Source organism: Melanostigma gelatinosum, assembly GCF_949748355.1.
Source record: "Melanostigma gelatinosum genome assembly, chromosome: 10".
Lineage (NCBI taxonomy): Eukaryota > Metazoa > Chordata > Actinopteri > Perciformes > Zoarcidae > Melanostigma > Melanostigma gelatinosum.
In genome coordinates, this window is record NC_136643.1 from 12,233,679 (window position 1) to 12,255,676 (window position 21,998).

General features: G+C 39.9%; 1 protein-coding gene across 1 annotated transcript in view; it reads left to right on the forward strand.

The window, feature by feature from the left end:
* Positions 1-244: 244 nt before the first annotated feature.
* The window catches only part of LOC306783077 (nck-associated protein 5-like), a gene marked incomplete at both ends in the record, with an annotated part of 39,073 nt that continues 17,319 nt past the window's right edge, over positions 245-21,998 (forward strand). Inside the window, 6 exons of the mRNA XM_079276606.1 lie at positions 245-273; positions 6,032-6,122; positions 8,929-9,084; positions 13,316-13,384; positions 15,214-15,252; positions 16,361-16,480. Coding sequence (XP_079132732.1) covers positions 245-273; positions 6,032-6,122; positions 8,929-9,084; positions 13,316-13,384; positions 15,214-15,252; positions 16,361-16,480 — 504 coding nt within the window. The remainder of the gene's footprint in view (positions 274-6,031; positions 6,123-8,928; positions 9,085-13,315; positions 13,385-15,213; positions 15,253-16,360; positions 16,481-21,998) is intronic.

The window sequence follows — 21,998 nt, forward strand, 5'->3', positions numbered from 1 at the left end:
ACTTTAAAAAGAAAACATAGCTATAACAGGGAAAGGGAAATGAACAGATGTACTGTCTGTATCTTTGAAATCGTCAGTGGGATTATAATATGCAAGATTAACAACAAATGTACTGTGTTTACTCCTCTCCCCTGCAGCTACGCCACCAAGACTGATCCATAATAATAATCCCCAACTGGAGAACAAACAACATCTGGGCGTGGAGAGAAGGGAGAGGGCTAAGTCTCAGCAGGGTGGGCGGCAGATGGTGTCACTGCAGCAGCACTTCTCCAGGTAGCACCTTCCCCACACCAGCAACACGACACTGAAACACAGCGGCGTTCTCTACGAGAGCCTGACTTTTAAAGGCAAATACTGATGCCAATATTTGAGATCTTACAGGGGAAAAGTTATCTAAAGCCTCTTGGGGCTCCATAGGGAGTTGTACAAATTGGGGCCGAAGACTTTGCATTAAATAACAATGATTTCATTAACATTTCTATTTCAATGATTGACCTTACATTCAAATAGTCTCTGTATCTCTGTATTTAGTTTCAGATATATACAATTTCAGGAACTACTAATGATTTAATTTACTGTCAGTCAAGAGTTACTATGACCGAACAAACAAAGGAAAGATGAGCGATGACTACAAACAATGAAACTTCAAAAACAAGAGCAAATCATTTGACATTCACAAGAAGGCAAGCGAGGAATAAACAGAGTTACCGTCAACGTTGCCTTGCAAAGGTGGAGAGCATTGACAGAAAAAAAGGGACCGATGGAGGCGTCGCCCAGGTGTCTCATGCCAACTGACTGCCATCAGACAGGCGACACTGTTTGGATCCCTGACAAGTGAGATTTGAAAACCCACCTGCAATTATCTCCATATAAGATGTTTTCATAGTTCATTGCTTATTTAATGACAATTTTGAAACATTGCTGCCCTCAATCTCCTGTGCAAGACACTACAGCTTGCCAGCTATGCCGACTTTTTTTTTAGTATCAAAAGGTTCCCCCTGTATCACAGTAGCTTATATCTCGGTAGATTGAAAGCCAGTGGCCACAAGTCAATGACAAACCGTGGAAGCGAGCAACAAACATAATGCATAGCACACATCCATCAAAGGCCGAACACCAAATGTGATGAACTGCTGGGCTTCAGTGGCGACATCAACATTTTCATTAACTTGAGAGCCCACTTCACGCAGAGAACTGTCTTGGAAAGAAAAGATATGCTCAGTTTTATTGGAGTAGCCGACACTAAAACCTGATATGAAGTGTCAACCTACTGCAGCGAGAGGCTACCACTGTGTCCTCACGTATTGATCTCCCCTCCCAGCATGCCATAAAGAGAAATAATAACCGAGCATTATGTCCAGCCAACTGTCAGGCTGCTGATGGCCCCTCGTGATCCAAGTTCGATGTCATCTGCATATGCTCAGTGAGGTGTGAGATGAGGCCCGATGATATGTGACTGTAAATTAATTCACCCCTGCCACGCAGATCTGAACCACTGCCTAATATTTAGCTAAATTAAGTTTCTTCTTTCCTCCCTGTTAGTTATCACAGAGGGATGTGTCAGACAACTGTATAGCACAACCTTTTGGTCTCATTTTTGTCTTAGCATTACGTTTTAAACCTGATTTAATTGTGGTATAACTTAAATAAACTATGTAAATTATGCTGCACCAAACTTTAAGACTAGCTTCCTCAAAGAAGGCTACGGGACAGAGTGAACCTGATTGAGTTTTATGCTGGACGAACAGGGGGTAACATATTTAGCATTACAAATATGGCTAGGGTGTTCGTGAACGCTAAATGTCACTGAAGTGTGTTGCTGAGACAGAGACAGGTTAATTGTTATGATGAGTATTTCTAGATCTGTTTTTGTCTAATCGAAAAGCAGCCTTTTTAAGTCAGTGCTCTGATTTGCCGGTGATATTTCTTTAAACACTGGCCTCTAACGACCCTTAAGTGGTGCTGGTGAAGCTCTGGAGGATCCTTTGTGTCTCATATTTTATTTACAGAACAACTTCATCACTCAAATCTTACAAGTTTTTAGATATTTTCCACATGAAAAGATCTGGGTGGTTTTTGATTTGAATTTAGATTTACAACAAACACCAAATCATGTCTGAGTCATTTTGTTGGCTCATCATTTGAGATGCTATACTTATCTTTTTTCTCTTGCTTTCTTATTTCATTATTAGAAGAAAAGTAGATGATTAAGTTTTAAGTGTTTCCATTTGATAATATAAAAAACCTCTCTGTTTATAGATATGACATACATTACATTGTCTTTATGCACTTTGGGGGGGGGGGACGAATAAACAACATGAAAATGATGAAATACAGGACTGCAAATAGTATATGTCTAGGGCTTTCATTTTAAAGATTAGAATGTGGGTCTGGTCTGCGCTGCCTTTGTCAGGGTTCAAAGGAGTAAGACAGTTTGCTGTCTTGGTATTTCATAACTATAAGAGCAACTTGGCCCGTTCTGCACAAGATGAAGATTGTTAAATTGGTTAAGATGTTTGTTTTAAAAAGTAAAGAACTTTTTCTGTCTTGAGTATGATTGTTAATAGTCTACAGTTTCAGTGACCTTGTTTAGCAATAAGTGGGCGTAGACAATGGATGGAATGATGGAACACCAAACAATGAACTCATTTGACTCATTCATCACCTAACTATTTAGCATTTACAGATTGATTTTATATGAACTGTCAAAACAAACATCTACACCCCTTTTTTTGACATCCACACATTTTGGGTTATTAAGTAAATGCAGTGGGATCCAGCTGAGTTAGTATGACCAAATTATCCTTCTGTTGACATCAAATAAATATGGAATTCTTGTCAGTATATTTAAATACACCTAAATGCATCAGTGTGCTGCAAATAAACAGGGAGGAAAACCCTTGAGAGGAATAGTAGTGAGGTGCTTCCACATACAGCTTGTGTCTGGCACTGGCTCAGTGGGGAAAGGGGTCACGTTACTGCAGGGGTTAAGGGTGAAACTAGGCCGTTCATTCATACATAGTCGGGCACGAAAAGTGCAGCCTGTGGCAAAATGTCACAGAGCAGCAGAAACCCCTCACGACAAATACCTACGTACATCATATACATACTGTAAACACATGCATGGGTGCACACGTGTGTCTGCATGTGTAGAGAGTATACATGCAGCATGTGTACTGCTTCATAGTACATGATAGATTGGTAGATCTTCCATATTTAAAGGAAGAGCTGGAATGTTATGAACCAAAATAATGCTTCGCATTTATGATTTAAAGATTACTTCAATAAATTAGATCTTTCAGGAGTCCAGAGAGTTATATTTCACCTTCAATATTGATTATATTAAAGCTTAAAGAGTTGAAGTACAATGACTAGTTTGTTAAAAGGCATAAAAAGCACCATATGTATTCATTACTTCCCAAAAGTATAGTATGAACTGTATTTGTGTCTAAAAAAAGAACATTTGCTTCATACGACATTAGAATGTTAGTTTTCAATGTCCACAGAGTCAATTCTGAACTTTGCAAAAATGCCTTCTGATATTGTGCAATAATCTACAACATACACTTCATTTGGAAATGATGCTATCATATCATATCATAACCATCGCCATCGTCTGACGAGGATTTAGTTTAAAATGAGCTTGTAAACTGGCTACTTGTGAAACAATCCAGATTCACGCCTTAAGTTACTGATCTGGCTGTAAACAGCAGGCAGTGCTTTAGAAGCTTTACAGTCTGCTTAACGGAGCAAAAAGCCGTTGCAACGTGGCACAAGTTAATTGTCAACAGCACAGTGTTGCCGTTGTCATGTTCTGGTGCGTTTCTTGTCTCAAAAGAACAACGGTTTTACATGTAAAGGTCAGTTTATGAGTCACAGGGAATCCAGCGCAGCCTGTGAAAGCAGTTTTAATCTGTCTCTTGTGACTTTTTACAATGTGGCCAGAACCAGAATGCAACAGACATTTTTCCAAATCCAAAGTAAGTTAGCGCAAAAGAACAATTCAGCGTTCATTCAGCAGCACTTCTGAAATGAGGTTGAACACACGGGGACAATCAGACCGCAGACGTCTCTCCTGCTAGACTGCAGTCATGAGTCTGAGATGGCAAAGAGAGTACGGGGCCTTGTTAGGTTCGAGCCGAACAGGGTAGGAGCTTGTTTTTCCCCTTTCTGAGAGCACTCGGCTGCACATTATTCCCCACATGGTCCACTGGGAGACCAAGAGACCCACTTTCCCTTCAGTGCCCAATCACAAACACAAAGTAATGACAAAGTCTGAGGACCCGTGTGGTTAGCCTCATTTCAAATGACCAGCACCGGTGAGAGTTCAGTTGGGAAAGCAGCATGGGGTGACTACCGAGTGGGGAAAAAGTGGAGGCTTTGACTGAAATATTGCTGAGAATAACATGAATGTCGAATGGAGTCAGGTGGATTTGTGCGACTCTGTGAGGAGGAAGCACGAGGACCTTGGTCCGGCACCAGTTTTAAAATGATAAAATGATCGATGGTAAATTGCGACAGTTTCATTTAGTGATGCTCAGATGCTGTGAAATATAACCAAAAGAAGCCGAAAAAGATTTGTGTAATAATACCTTTAGTAGATTTAGTACCAGATGTATTCATACAGGGCACACAGGAAGATGTGTCAACTCATACACTCTTATTACTGGAGTAGATGCTCTAGATTTGACCTTTGTACTCCTCACTATCACTTCAGAGAGCATTGGTGGTAACAGAGGGTGGCATCATTTCATTTTGGCCGGGTTTGTTTCAGGTTGGTGGCTAGTGGCTTGGGCCAGGAATGCCAGTGGTGTGCTCACAGTCAGCAGCTAGTGCTAAAGACTGTGCCACATGCATCATACACGGCGAGAAGCTGCTCTGGAAGTGACAGAGCAAAATGTCACTGCGCACAACACTCTGCGGAACATGGTCAGTGTCTATCAAGCATAGACAGCTCGGAGGGAAAACAATTACAAAATCACAAGGCAAGACTACACTGCAGTGGAAGCTTTTAGAAAATTAGAATATCTAATTTGGGTCAGATAATACCTGAAATCAAACAATAAATCTACGCTACAATCTTTTTTTAATGTTAACTCATGGATCAATAACTATGTGCAATGTGAAAGAGGCCACTTATATTGCTGCGCTCTGCAAGAAAAAAAAAAGATATTCTCCAAATGACTGGTAATGTTGCTTTGTATCTGCTGGAATTAGAAACTGTTTGCTAACACGTTTCCCATATCAACATGGAAAGGTGGTGATATGTCAATGAAGTGTTCACATTTCATTTCTGCTGCCCCCAAAGTGGCCAAAATATCAGTTCTTCCTCATTAAAGCCACAGTGTTTTATGTTTTATGTGATTCTTCTGAAGGCAGATTGCAGAAACATGTTGGATTCAGGGAATCAATTAAAATTCTAAGCAGCTGAACTCTTTCTTGTTAATCTGCCTGTTTAAGTATAAATAGTACAACACAGCATGACATGAATTAAATTGCAGCTTTAACAGTGTAACCTATGCAGTCATTGCAAATGCTGAAATGTGTTCTTTAAAAGAGAAATGTCCCCATAACATGAGAACGTCCATCAACAGGTGTATCAGCTTCACAACCCCTCATTTCTATAGCTTTGCATCCAAATACCAACTTCATCACTGTACTCACCGAGCTGGAAACATTACATTGTTCTGCAGACATTGTTAATTTCCCTATTCAGTCTGTGCTTTGTCATAAGCTATAAAGGCAGTGATCCAAATATAAACAAAGGTGTATCCTCATCATCATTATATATATTTAAATATTTTTACATCTTCAATTGTGATAATCTTAGAAACGCTCAAAATGCATCTAATGTGAATATATACAGTGTTTGGTCAACTAGTTGAGCTTTTAGAATGGTTTTAAAATGTTAACTTCAACTTTAAATTCAAAGTTTTTTTCCATCATGCCCATTACGCTTTTGATTCTCAAGCACTTCCTGCCATCCAGTGGGTTACTCTGACCACTTTGCCTGTTGTCTTCTTGAACGCAGCATGGAGGAGACGGTGCGGACGCTACTACAGAACCAGGACTCACTGGAAGGGCCCAAGGTGGACCCACTGGACCTCATGAAAGCATACAAGGTACAAGAGGGACCACCGGTCACTAAGTCCTTTGGTGTTATTATGGTTTTATAACACTGATGTTTACGCTGTTCTTGCTCAAACCATTTTGATTTGAATCAAATGAAGTATTGTCAAGAAACTGAAAAACTTTAGATGATGAAGTGAAACAGTAGTTTGAGCTTTTTTCGTGCACAGAGCTGTAAAATATGGGAGCAATTGATTTTTTCTCTCTCCACTTTTCATCATCCAGATTGCAGATATAACACTTTAGAAAATCCTATATGGATGATTTGCCATTAGGCTTACGATTGATCTTTTTCAGATGATGGCTTCATGTTTCAAGTCACGTTTATAATTTCCTCTATCAAGATTCAAATGTATGCAACAAAAATGCAGCCAATTGAGATGAAAGCTGATTTATTTAAAGCGGTGTTCATTTCCTGGGAGTTAGCACTTAAAATAAAAAAATTAAAATCCAAGTCAATACCACAGGGACACTTGAACCCTTCGGAGGAAAGTCAAGGCTTCAACTGAATCACAAGGACATCATAGCTGAACCACTGAGCTCAATACCTACCAGCTCCAGTGCTGCTGCTCTCTGGTCACATTCAGCGTTAAAAGCTGAAAATATTTGTCTCTCTTTGTCTTGGTAAATATTCCACTCTCTTCACCAGCCACTTGTCAACTTCGCCTGTCTGCCACTTCACACTGGACAGGAAGTGTACGCCCAGCTTGTGTGAGCTTGTGAGCCGGAGCGACGGTTCTAACCAGAAAACGGGCATTTGTTCAAACAAATAAATGTGTTTTCCTTACAAGTGACCTCTTGTCACTGCAGTGAAGACTCTCTGAGTAGCAAAGACAGTGAAAGTGTGAGTAGAGTGTTGTTAGATACATCATCTGACTCTGGAGATAGCAGGTTTGGTTCTTCTCCCAACAACAGTCTGTCTAGTTTTAGTTTCCTAAACGTTACGAGGGCTTAATAATTAAGGGGAAGATCAAAATCTGAATACAGTATTTTGGATTAGATTGGTCTTTTAGAAAACACTGACAAAACACTGACCATAAAATCACCAAAAAACGTTTTCAAATATAGGCGGAATATCAAAAAATAGTCAATGGAACAAACAATTAAGACCAATAAAAACAAAAACATATAGGAGGGGAATTACCTGTAGCCTAAAACAAAAAAAAAGAGTTATGTTATATGTACCACTCTGCTGCTCTCAGTTTCTCTTTTTCAACCGAGCGCATCATTTTATACTCCAATTAAATCCAGCTGTTTCTTCTTTATCACACGCCTGATCCATCTGTTAAGTTTCCGTCAACTTTTTCACGTTAAAAGCATTCATATGAGGAGAGAGAAAGACTTTCAGTGCCCTACTTTTCTGGCATCCCAACAACCAGTGCAAGCCGTGGCAGTGTGAAGCAAGTTGTTGACGCTTCTTTTGAAAATTGGCCATTGGACTTTACCTTTAAGAATAGACGGCACGGTATTACTTCTTATCAAACGAGAGCAAAGTTCATTTTGGAGCAAATGCGCAGCAATAACTGAATGATGCTTCAAAATTTGAATAAGCCATTGAAATGAATCACTCTCCAACTAGGTCTGTTTCAATCAGCATCAAAAACATCTTTCAATGTGGTTAAGGCAGGAACATCGTTGTCAGCCTGCGTTTATCTGTCAGTGAATATGAGTTTCTTTGTCCACGGCTGCTTTATACCGAATGAATAGCTTCTCCTTCAGTTCACTGAGTCCCTGCAGCCGTCTGAAAGCAGTAGGAGACAAAAGCAGGACAGCCTTTTATCAGAGAAGAGCACTGTGCCATTACACGCGGCCGTCCACTGAGTTTACCTTCATCAAATCACGTGCAAAAGACATCAGGCTGCAACAGAATAACCACACACACACACACACACACACACACACACACACACCTCTGCACACTAAGACTGGTCCTTCACAACTCAGGGTTCTGTTGTGTTCTGTGGAGACGTCAGATTACCAGGGCTCATTTATACCTCAGCCTCCTTTTCAATTGTTAAAATGATTGTTAAATCAGCGTTTCATTCTTTATTCTTGAATTGCATTTCAAAATTAGCATTTAAAATTATGATGTGACCATTTACAACATGAAAATACAGTAGGAATATGAATACAATAGCATTGGATTGATGCAGTCATATAAACTGTTTCACCAAACAGTCTATTGTTATTAATTGAATTAAACTAATTCACGTTAAAATCCCTGTGTGCTTCTGGCTGTGGGTTTGTGATGCTGTATGTTCAGATTACGTTGCTCTGCATCCTCCAGAGAAGTACAACAACGTGATTTTCTGGAGACGCTGATTCTTGGTGTTTAACGATGAGCCCAGCGATGTGACTGGCTGAGAGTGTATTTATAAGTCAACACACCCTCCAATTTGTATTCCTCTTCAGCCAGCCCTTTTGGACTTTGCTCCGTTGCGCACACATGAACCAAAAACAGCAGGTGCACTTGGGTAGTTTTTGGGATGTAACTATAGTCAACCATACAGCTCAGTGAACCAAAGCTCAAAAAGGCTACAATTCTGCTGAAGCTTCACAGTAAGTGTTGATTCCCCAAGACTGACAGTCACATAACAGGGGGTCATTTGATGCAATGTCACCAATGAAAGTATACTGGGTTTATGAACTTTGAAGTGAAGTGGAAGTTTTATAAATGTAGTTTGTGTGTCATTTATCAAGATTTATTGCTAATACAAGTGGAGCCCACAATGATGAAGAATGCATTTGTCATTTTCTTTGTGACTTGAAGGTCTTTGATCCGCTCTCACTGCGTTTCAGGACAAACTCCTGGAGGAAATGTGGAAGCAGCAAGACAGTCTGGAGGGTCCCACAGCTACAGCAGCAGAGATGCCTGCCTCGCCCGAGGCCGGCGGAGGGTCAGATGAAAATTCAAAGGACAGCAATCCCCTGCAAGAGCGACTCCGAGCTCTGGAGGTAAAGCGGATTGCATGGTCCACTTCTTCCCCTTCCCCCTACTGTTCCCCATTTCCCCACTCCTCCCTTTTCCCATCCCTGAAATGTCACATTGATCGATATATTGAGAGTACCACTCTTTCTTTTTTTATCAGACGTATTTCAATAGAGACTTGGAATAATTGGGCAGCTCAAGGACGGCACACAAGGCTGTTTTTCCAAGGACTGAACATTATTGTAGTGGTTACATTACGGTCTGTCTGATCACTACAAGATTTAAATGTCTTCCTATTTAAGAAAAAGGAAGGATTACAGGGTAAGGGTTGTTAAAGATGTGACATGGCGTTAACACTTTGAGTGGTTGTTTATTAACTAAAATAAAATTAATTCGCACTTTTGTTTCCCGCTATAGCACAGGTAGGCAAAATGTGACCTGTGGACCAAATCTGGCCATTCAAATGTTTAATTTTGTCTTACTGGCCTTCATCAAACCTTTAGAATTGCCCCTGTACTTTAGCTTTGAATTGCTATTTTTGTTGTGTTCGACTGGGTGTTGTGGTGAAACTTGCTTGCTGAGGGCAAGAATACATTCAATCATTAGTGGAATCTAAGATGCATCAAAATAATTCAAAAGCTGCCTCAGGTACTGGATTCCTCAAGAACACTGTAGCATGAAAGTGTGTCAGTTATCCAATGAAAAGCATGAACTTGTTTGAAGGAAATGATCATTAACCACCGTCGCGTGTCATTCACAGCACCCGAGTCTGTGTAGCTTTGTTTGCCCGTTGAAATACCAGTGAGCCGTGTAGGTGAGGAACAAGCACAATCAGTGTTTCATCGCTGCTCTATCCATCTTTAAAAATGAGATCACAGAAAACGAGACCCCATTATGCTGCAGAGCGGTGCAAGGGGCAAGACGGGGACCAGTGGGATACAAAGGAGTTATTCAAATCAGAAAGTGATAATTAAAATGCTGACAGGGTAGTTAACATTTGCAGCCAGTGTTCCAGTGACTGTACAGTGTGCCTCGCTGTCACACCTTGCCTGCTGAAGGTAATAGGACTTGCCATTCTGTGAGAGGTCTCCCAGTTATTATTGATCACACTTTTATAACTCCTGCAAAAGCCAAGCCTAAAGGTAAAATCCACCCAGAAACAGGATTCACTTTGCTAATTCTGCGGTTGTTGTGCTGGATTTTATTTTGTGATGGTCGTATTTGTTAATGTTGTTTTTAAAGTTATGATCAGTAATAACGATTGTGCTTTACCTTAAAGGGTTACTTAGTTATTCTTTTCAACCTGGACCCTATTTCCCCATGATTTGTGTCTAACTGATGCACAGGGACAACAATTTCTGAAATTGGTCTGGTACTGAGCATGTAATGCAATGTATTGAGGCCAGCTGGCTCTGTAATTTACATTCACTAACAGTGCTTATGTTTTGCCATGGCAGGCTCTGATTGTTATCATAAGTGTCTGACAACATTATGGGAAGAGCCCCGCTCAAGGAGAAGTCTCATTCTCAAATCGTATGAGGTGATGATTTTCCATGTCATGGCAGAATGTTTAGATGATTAAGATCTTTGAATTCAATGGCCGCCCTTGGCTTGTTTATTTGGGTATAGGGATATTCAGATTTCACTACGAGACTTCTCCTTGAGCGGGACTTGGACACTAAAACAAACAGACTGGATCAAATGAAAGGCAAGTAAAAACTTTTTGAGTCTCTGTAGGGTTCATTCCATTTTGTTGTCAGACAGTTATAGTGACAATCTGAGCCCGTTAGAGGCAAAACCAAGCGCTGTTACTGGACGTATCCTTACATGTAGGCAGCTCGTTTGCCCTCGCAGCTCATTTAGCGGTTGCATATTACAGAGTTATCCCTCAATGCTTTAGGAACATACATTTGTTTAACAGTAGAATTTCATAATTCCACTTCTACCACATACCTGGAGCTTTTGCTGTAACCATGGTGCTCTTTTATGAAATACATATGAAAACAGTAATTCTTGGCTGATCAGGAGTAAACTCGTTAGGCACAGAAAAAGCCTTTTTTTTATTCTAAGAAAGCAGGGATCGTTTGAAGCTTAGGCACACTTAGCGAGCCTCGGTATTTGACATGCTGGGAGTGAGAATGTGAAGCCTGAGGTCATACGGACAAAAAGTCAGACAATTTTAGATTGGAAAAAAACATTTAAGTCCTACACATTATCCTTGTCCAAACATGCATAGTGCAACAGAGTACAGCTCACATGCAAACGATGGCATATGTGAAAAGCCTGACTTTTTCTGAAAAACACAATGTATAACACGTCAAGCTAAAACTTGTGGACTCTGCTAAAAACCTGTAAATAAAGTGCGAAAACCAAGCAAACGATTAAATTCAAACTGACCAAACAGCAAATACATCGGCAGATTTCCATTATTTTATTGATTGATTGCCAGCAGCATAATGCAAACCACATGATACGGGAATCAAAGCTCATCTCATCACTGCAAAGACAACAAAGTTGCATCCCGCATCCTGATAACGTCACAATGATTGTGTGACAGTAATTACCAGCGCGGATGCTTGCTGAATTTTCACCAGCCACCATATTACCATTTCAGTGATATTTCAGTGATATTTAATTTCCTCTGCTAATACTGTGGTCTCATGCTTGCATACTATAAGCCCGCATAACCACTCTGTCATTAGTGATGATTTTTTACAATAAAGTGGCGCTTTAAATTACATCAATTTTCTTGTCGACTTTGTTGACCCTAATGGATCATTCTGAGTGTATTTTGTGGTTTCCGTGCCGTTGCCTCTTCATGGTGGCTGCCTTTATTTTATAATTAAACTTTAACGCCGAACTGGAGAAACATTACAAGGTTTTCCATTTAGTTTGAAACTACTTTCCAGTCGTTATGGCACACTTGGGTACCTTCCATATAATCTGTGAAAAACTGAAAGAAAAAAAAATGCTTAAGATCCACAAATAAGAGTGAAGCGATAAATGATAAAAACAAACTGAGCTCGCTGTGCTTTTAGACCGAGGTGAAGTCACTGACTCCTCTCAGCCCCTCAACCAAAAACTAATATTCAGTGGAATTTGACAGTTAAGTCTGAAACACTGATTGATTCGATGCTCGCTGCTGATCAACCATGATAACTGCAAAAACAAGCATGAGGGAGCATGGCGGTAAGCACGCAGCCAAACATTTTGCATCTTTTCACGTGATTTATGTTTACATTCTGGATATTATTTGTGATCTTTATGCAGAGGCAAAAACAGCTCCATCATTTTTATAAATTAAGATTTTAAATGCAATATGTATTGAAAAGAGAGGTTGTTCTCTTAACCTGCATTAACATGTGAATCAATCATGCTCATTTGTAAAGATGTACTGCTACACCAATAGCAAGTGTGAGCTCACGCAACCCATACGATATTAAGGCTCAAACACTTAAAGTTCAAACTCATAACTTGGACTTCCCTGACCTTTACACAGACCAGCTGCAAGCCTTCAGGCTGATCTGTGGCCTTTTAAACACCGTCCAAAGATTCCTCTCTCAGAAAGAAAATGAGACGTCGTTGTGTGGACCATTGACAACCGAGTTAAAATACTGCGGCGATTATCTCCTTGGGTTTGAAGACAATGCCTCGCTGTGAGGCGGCCACTTATTTTGAACCCTGCTCACATCTGCCATTATCCGCCATTTCCAAGATGTTTTGTGAGCCTGTTGTTCGGAGGAGCTGCCCACAGCACTTTAGTGAAAGCAAGCCACCTCAGCCTGGCCTTTAAGATTTACTGGATTAATCATTTTCAGTGGAAAGTCACCTCCTGAGTTTCAAGAATGTGTTTTTTTGTTAGCCGTCGTGCAAAACCTCAGTCAGTAATTGAATTATATCTACCTCAAGTGAGCATTACAGACACTGTGAAGTTCTGCCCGATGGAGTTTGGATGCCTGAAATGTAAAGCTTCATTCATTTGGATCTTTCTCCAGTGAACCAGCAAACTCTACAGTGCTGTAGGGAGAGAGCCTCCTCACTATCCATCGGTCTGCTTCTCTGTTTGTCTGAGAGAAGACGAAAATATCATCAAAGGCTCACAGTTATAAAGATGCTTGTTTTTTTTTTTGCAGGAACGATCATATTATTTTTATCATGTGTATTTGATTCTCAGCTGAGACGAAAAAACTATGTCTGGATGTTTCTAAATGATATTTCATGTAATTCATGCAGTTTATCTGTGTGTGTCTTCTACAGGCTGAGAACTCTGCTCTGTCAATGGAAAACGACAATCAGAGGAAGCAGTATGAACACTGTCTGGATGAGGTGAGTGCTACTGCCTTGTGAAATTTTACTATCTATCTTCAGTGCTTGTACTGTTACGCTCCACATGTCCCACAATACATTTTCAAACAGCGTTTAACTTATTGTAAATGACAGATGTATCTCACGTCAGTACTGGTTTGCAGTATAGCAAACGTTGCAGGGCAAAATATAATTGCTTGTGTAAAATTTCCACAATGTCAACAACATAATGCTAACAGCTGATTCTGAAGAAATAAGAAAACAAACTTATTCCCTCCTTCATGTCTGTAGGGTTAATATGAAGCCGTAGCCAGGATTTGATGAGCTTAGCTCAGCATAAAGACTGGCGACAAGGGGAAACAGCTAGCTCATTAATTAAGACAGTATTCTACTGATTTGTCACTATACACTCCACTATAAGTTTGGACAGTTGTTAACTTTCTCAAGTGTATTTTTGTCGGAGCTTTGGAAGTGTGTGTATTATTTTTCCCCTTTGCACAGCAAGCTAATGGTGTAGTGTTATTTAAACAAACAAAACCCAACATGTGTTAGAGCTTTCAAGGTGCTGGCTGGTGGTTCTTTTTTCCCCCTTGCCTCCAGTTGTTATGCTAAGCTAGGCTAACCTGGTTTGCTGCTCCTGCACATTTATGAGAGTGGTATCAATTTCTACCCCTCACTCTTGATAGGAAAATTAATATAAACAAAAAAAATCCCAAAATGTTGGACAACCGTTCTCTAACTTTTAACTTCAGGCCAGACAAAGTTATCTGTTGGTTAGGACTTGAGATGACGATCAGCTTCTAGCTAGAGACACATTTGCACACTCAGCCTATTATCTACGCCAGTGTTAGTGCAGTCCATAGAGGAGAGCCAAGAGAAGGGAAGAAGGGAAGAGAAGCTCCTGCATGTGGCGTGTCTGCCTGCACTCCTTTTTCTCCCTGACAACCCTTTGATTGTCTCTCCATCTCGTTCCCTTCTTTTCGCTCATCTCTCTCCAGTCAGCAAGACTGATCCACTTTATTTTTTTTAGCAGGCTTCACTAATGGGCTTGTTACCATGGAGATTGCTGCCCATGAGAATTTAACATTCTCTGGTTGAGGACAGACATTTTAGAGTTTCAGCTGTGGGATGAATTTCTCTTCTCCTGCTTTTCAGTCTTATTATGCACATTCATCTTTTTTTGGGGGGGAAAGCATTCAGAAGGCTTCCTGTCATGGTGTAAATGAGCCGAGGCGAGTTGTTTTGGTAGATAGATGAAAGAGGCAGAGGGGAATCATTTTGAGGCACTCAAAAGCGGAAACATTATTATTCCAGTGTCACGGTAGTGTATGCTTCCGCTTCAGACATTATTGGCAGGAAAGAAGACATTTCAGATGATACCTTTTTATATTAACAATAAAAACTCAACGAAATATTTCTTTTTTCATCAAATATTAAGAAGACCAAAGTTTGGTGAGTCTGACACATGCATTCAGGTCAGCAGATGCATTTTGTAGGTATAAAGAAACATTCTCTCAAAAAAGACATTTGTTCAGATTTTTCTTTTTTTTACTCTATTTTGTTTTATTTATGTGATGAGAATAAAGTCACGTGGACTAACTGCAGGCAGCTGCTGTGTGATTTCACTAAATCTGACTTTGTGATGCAACACGCTGTCAATTTGTCCTGACATCATCTGACATGCCTCTAGATTCTCTCTGATGGCGTTTGCACTGGGTCGTTTTCATTTACAGTCTCTCTCCATTTCAAAGCTCCACAGAAAGTTCTGAAATCAAAATAATTGCCAGACTCATGAATGCATTTTTTTTTTTTTACATATTCTAACTGCCTTTCTTTCAACTCTCTTCAAGGTGGCTAACCAGGTGGTCCAGGCCCTCCTCACACAGAAGGTTTGTCTTTGTCTCTGCAGCATTGACGCGTCGTTAATCCTGTCAGCCATTAGAATCCGTCAGGGATACGATAACTGTCACAATGATCAGCAACTGCATGTCACCAACATGGAGAAAGATTAGCAGCACATGTCAAACCGCATGATCTTCAACAGTAGAATCTTAAATCCTTTTGGGTTACCAAACACAAGTCAGACTTGAGTCATGGATCTGATGGCTTGAGAAAAGTAAAATCCATATAAATTCTAAGGATGAACCAATACCAGTACATCAGATAACGAGCCGATACTGACTCAAATAGCTTGATTGGGTATCTGGGACATTGGGGCCAATCTATTCGCTTCAATTCTATATGTATATGATTACTAGGGGTGTAACGATACGCGTATTCGTATTTAACCGTTCGGTACAAGGCTCACGGTTCGGTACGCATGACGAACCGAATACGTTTGAATTTAAAAAAATTTAAAAATGTAAAAACCTTTATTTAAACAGGTAGTCCCATTGAGATTACAAATCTCTTTTGCAAGATGTAAGTAACAATACAAGATGTAAGCAAGATGTAAGTAACAATACTACATAACATTAAGGAGCAGTTTTTGTTTTTTATGCTTATGTGTTGCTAAGAAGACACCCCAGAAGATGGGTCACTCAGGTATAGTTCCATCATTGTTCAAAGTCAAAGAATAACTTCATGATGTTAGTTGAAATGAATAAATATATTTTAAAATCAAGTACATTTCTCTGGCATTTATAGTTTTCTACTGTACCGAAACGTACCGAACCGTGGCTCCACTGTATCGTACCGAACCCAACCGTGAGTTTAGTGAACCGTTACACCCCTAATGATTACATATATTAATTTTATTCTACCTTTTGAATATGGAGTCCTTTGTGACTGAGGAATCGTCTGCAAAATGCCTGTGATCCATATTGTTTTTTAACACAGTTGACCATGTTTTAGAGCACTGCTGTGCTCATCTTGCAGCAATACAGCTTTGAGTCCTGTTCCTGCTGAATTAGCATCTGGTACACGTGGTACTTCTCTGAAATATCCCCGTCATTCGCACTTATCTGTCCATTCTTCTTCTCTCTGGGGGATTTCTAGGACTTGAAAGAGGAGTGTGTGAAGCTGCGGACCCGTGTCTTTGACTTGGAGCAGCAAAACCGCATACTGAGTGTGCTGTTTCAACAACGTGTCAAAATGTCCACGGTTCCTGTCTCCCAGGTAGGAACACATGGCACAATGGATGCAAACAGGCACTGACAGAGCAACCCTGCTTCAAGGCTTTTTGAATTTTACATGAGCAGTGCTCTACTTCTAAAGGTTACTAACTTTATAAAGGACCATGAAGAGAGAGAAGTCTATCCAGGGTGCAATTCAATTTAAATTGTTACGCTGTCCAGATTTACTGTCTGATTTAGAATTGGTAGAGGATTTATTTGGGCCTTATATTCTTCCTTTCCTAAATAGTGTTGTTTTGTCAAAGTAGTATGCTCCAGTGCGCTGTAGGTCATCAAACAACCATTAAAATCCCTTACCACTCTCTTCTTTTATGCTAATCATGTCAGAATTTAGCCTAATAGTGAGCCAGTCCTCTCATCCAGCTGTAGCCGGAAAGAGAGCTGCAGAGTTGTTCATGTTTCTCTAATTGGAATGCTCTCAACCATAGAGCAGGAGGGATCATTGCTTTAAACCTGGGCCTTCTTGTAGTATCTTGTAGAACTTCACCACTAACTGTACTGTAGAGCTTTGAAGCTGCTCTTATCGATAGCACGCCTGTGGTGCGTGCATATGCGGATACATGTGCTTGTGCTGTACACTTAAGGGTTGTAGTGTCGAGATTTGGCGCCGGTCTCATTATGTTTACTATTTCAGTGATGCTTGTGTGTCTTTTAAAATTGTCATGATCCGCCTGGTAAAATTAACAAACTGCAGTTTTTTTCCTCCTTTGCAAGAACAGTAATATTCAGTATGACAGCACCTTGTAATGTTTCCCTTTTCTTCTCAACTTTCCTCCAGCAAACCTTTGATCCAGTTTGCCTGATTCATTTTTTGGAATTGTTATAAGTATTTTGAGGTGGATTCATGCAACCTGATGACAGGCTTCTTTGATCAGCGTGTAACAATAATGAGGCACCCCTGATCTCAAGGATCTCACCATGTTTTGGTATATATATATATATATATATGGAGCAATTATGTGTCCTGTTGAGAAACTTGCTGCATGAATCTAAAATCAACTGGTCAGCTCTACCATGAATAATTGATGAGGGATGATGCTTTTGATGGACAGATGGTTCTTTTTGCATTCTGAGCTGAATATTGGAAGAAAGCCCCTCATTTTCAAAGAAGTGTAAGCTGTAATTGACAGAAACGTTGTGTTGTTTGACTGCAATAAGGATCTCTCACTGTCATTGTACCAGCGGGAATACATACGCTTGTTGAAGCCAATTACACTTAAAGTGTGTGCTGTGGTGTTGAATAGCTCTGCAAATACTGGTGCAGTGCACTGCTTGTCCTGCTTGTCACTAATTTATCCAAGGGTACATGATACAGTTCATTGTGAAGTGAAATTAGACTGGAACAGCTAAGACATACGTATTGCTTAAATGCAAAATATAGTGTATCTGGCCAATACAATTTTTGTATTTTCACATATTATATTTGTATTTACTCTCTTTGTCTCATCCAAAACTCAAATTCTTATAAAACGACCCTTCTGTCTCTGCAGAGAATCATAATAATTATGCAGAAGGCAGGCAAGAAGTTTCAAGTTGCTTTGTTTCTAAAGGTCTCTTTGGACTGTCGGGGTTATCAGCAGGATTCCTTGACACTGACAAACTCAAGCTATCTGTATTCAGGGGAACAGTTTGATATCACAGACAGAATTGGTAATGAAAAAAATAATAGATAAACTTATAAACTTTCCAAGTCAAGAAGTTGTCAAGGAAAGTCTAGGAATTCCCATACCAGGTCATTAAGTATGCTGGGAGCCTAGCAGAGCAGGAAATGCTGTCCTTCATCTATAACCTTTTCTGTAAAGGCCAAACTTGCAGACGTGGCTAAAAGAGGGGTTATGTCTTAGTCGGAGAACCGTATGTATCACAGCAGAGCTGCTCAGCTGCTTCTGTAGGAAAGAGTATTGGACATGCTGATATTTTTTCCTTAGAGCCTGATTTAAAGTTAAACAATATTCAGTGTGTTAATACAGCAGCAAACAACGAAGTCACTTTCCCTTTGCGTGTCTTGTAATCTGAGTTTCTCTATTGTGCTCCACTGGCTCTAATCCACTGCACTGTGCCAATGGGCTGTTTCAGCTGAAAACGTTGTTGCAGAAGCATTAAACACTGTTTAACGCGCTCTGTCAGCACTGTTGTCATTGTTTGCACTGTTTGTGCTGCTCGCATCGTTAGCTGCCATGTTGAGAGCCGTGTGGAGGCAATCTCTCTCTGAATATCGTACTGAGAAACTTTGACAAGGTCTCATTGTTAATTTACTGCTGACTTAGCAACTAGTTGGCCAAATTGCTTGAGTTTGAGAGGGCTATTATCAATCATATCACAGATTTTTTTCAATATGTATGGTCATATTTTGTGTGATTTTTTTGGTTCAGCCGAGATTCCTCTGACTAAACACTCAGTAAAATATTTATTGGATAATTTTCAGGCTAGAAAATAAACCCTATTGTTCCTGTGGACACTGAATTCCCAATCCTACGAGACAATTTCACTGTTTCACTGGGCAAGATGAATTTTTACAGCAAAAAATAAAAATGGGAACAACACAACATTGCCAGCAGCATGAAAAACCCTTTTATGTGCCAAATGATGCCTTTGATTCACTAATGCAGCATTCACAGTTATCCAGGAGGCTACAGTAGTACTGTAAGATAATGATCTCATGCCTAAAGCTTGAATAATAACTACAGTTGTTATATTGATTTCCAGCAAAGTCGCAAACAAAAGTTTTTAGAGCAAGCTTTGCAATTAAATCTTTGATTCCAAAGTTTTGGGCATTTTAATTGAGAAATGTTACAGATGTGATTTCCTGCTGTGACCACCTGCTGTGCAGCCAAGCAACAATTTGCTTGTGGTTATGACTAAAATATTAAGTAACTGAACCCCGAGAGTTTTCGGAGCGGTTAGGGAATTTGTATCTAGGATGATGAGTTGTTCATATGATATATTACACAAAATGTTTAATTGATCAAAACAATTGGTTTATGTTGCTGCTGTAAATAACATTTTTTACATATCATCACCTTAATTAAAAAGATGCAAACGGTGAACGACTTAGCAAGCAGATGGCAGTTTACTTATCCAGCAGACATTAGCATTCACTTGTATGTCCACTATTTTCTTTCCTTTAAGCTCTGTTTAGATCTCCACTGCTGATGCAAATTTCTGGCTCGTTAGAAGCTAAATGCCCCACTGTTTTGTTCTGATTGGTGATAGGCAGGTGGCGTAGAGGGTTTTTTTAGAGCTTTTTTACTAAAAACAAAACAGGTTGAAGAGAACCAAAACAGTTCATCAGGTTAAGGTTTTAGGCACAAAAGGTTGAGGTTCATACCACAAAAACTTTATGAAAGGATTGCTCAGTGTTTTTAGTTGTTGTAAAAGCCTGTAATAGCAAAAAGCTGTGTTATTTTCTGAAGCCTTTCTATTTTTGTGAGCATGGCAGTTAATGCACTGAACTAGAATAATATTTCACATAAGCCTGTATTAGAAAATAATTTAAAAGTTATACAAAGGATGTTGTTGCTGCTTCGAAAGAATCATTTTCAAATGGTGCTTTTACCATAGGACATCAAAAGATATTTTGGTGAGTTGAATGTTATTTCATGGACAGACTGGTTTTAATTTCCTCTTGAGTTTGTTCAGTAGAAATAACATGGTTGATGATCTGCTCTGAAGCCATTGCCAGAATGCATTCAATGTGCCAGACATGGTCCAAGCCATTGTTCCTCACAAGTCCCTTTTCTCTAAAGACCCTGAGCTGCTCACCTGTCTGAGTGATGAGCCTGGCTTCTGAGATCAGATGAGCTGCGTGATTACAAGAGATTCTGGCCTTTGTACTTCCCCAAAGTGGGAGCAAAGAAGCCAGAATCCATTATGCTCTACACTGTTACAGCTGCAGAGAGTACTCGGAAAAAAAATGAAACTAAGGTCATTTCATTGTCTCCCTCTGTGATCAGTGATGGATGGTTTTGAGATCGGAGACATAACACTCTGCGGTGTATCAATTTGCCAGATAACACGGAAAATTATGTAGAGAGACGGAAAATTAGTTTTCCATTGCTGAGTTATGCTTGTTAGATCTTTTTATCACTGTGAGCACCCCTGTTCCCAGTCAGGTTGACTGACTCATGAGAGCATGGTGCAATGCATTACACGACACACAAAAGAGAAAATGAGAGAATGGGAAGAACTCTCTCTTTAATCTCGTTTCTAGTCTGTGCATTTTACTGAGGGGATGTGCAAAGTATGGTAATTAGAGGCAAGAGAGCACAAAATATAAGGTGCACAGAATGGAGGTTACGTTAGAAATGCCCAACAGGGGTGCTCACAGTGAGCACATCCACCATGTAGTATTTCCCCACTATGTGGGGCTTAGTCTGGGATACTAACAGAGGTACCAGAGGCTACTGGTAGTGGCTCTGTGTAGCTGTTTATTGGATTTGGGGAAGTTTACACACCATTTACTCCATCCAGCGATACTCAGTATAGTGTTTGCTGAATACATTAGTTAGTCCTCACCCAAACGCCTTTTATCCTGTGAAGTGAAAATGCTAAAATGCTAAAAATAAAATTAGTCTGACCTTCCATTTGGCCCTTTCATACTTATAATAATAAAGGTGTGTTCAGGTACAGAGCCAAGCAAATATTCGTATACATTTGTGCGTATTTGTATAAACGTTAGCCGTAAGCTAGCTAGCAATGTGGTGAAGATCGTGCAGCTAATGTCTGTACAGTTGATACATTGGCATCTTTTGTCAGATAATATTCATGTTCTGTGTCAAAGTACTAATGACTGACACAAAAGTTGAAAGAAAATGCTAATTGCTATAATCGCACAAAAAAAGCCCCAGGTCAGCATCCTCACCAGTTGAAAGTCAGTTGTTATTTCATCCGAAAAAATCAGCAATTGCCGGCTAGAAATGAGAAACCTGCTTTACCTCTGTCTGAAATCAAGGATCCACCGTAGAGAACAAGCTCTAATAATGTGCTACTTCATTTCTATGATTAGACCGTGACTCTGGATGTTTCATTAAATGATTAGAACCTTCACAACAACATTGTCTCGCTATGTCTCCGTGCCAAAGAGTCCTAGCTGTGTGACTGTGTGACAGGGTCATCTGTCACAATGTTATTGGAATTCAGTGGCAGAGCGACACTCAAGAGACCTGGGACTGCAAGGTTTTTAAACACCAACAGGTGCCTCTTTCCTCAGATATGCTTCCTGGGAGGGCTGCAGCAAAAGATAAAGGCAATGTAATAATGTCAAATGCATTTGCCCCTTTCAAGTGCCCCAGACGGCATTTGATTTTGTTGCTGTGTGACCTCTTATAACAAAGGCACAATTATTTACCCTTTCTTAAAGTGTCTGAAAATGCATTTGCTTTTGCCTCGCAGGAAGAACAACAGAGAAACATTGTACAACAAAAACAACTCTTTCCCTCGTAGGCCTCGTTATATAAGGTTCACATGCACACATGTTTTGCTTGCACTAAGCTCTGATTTAA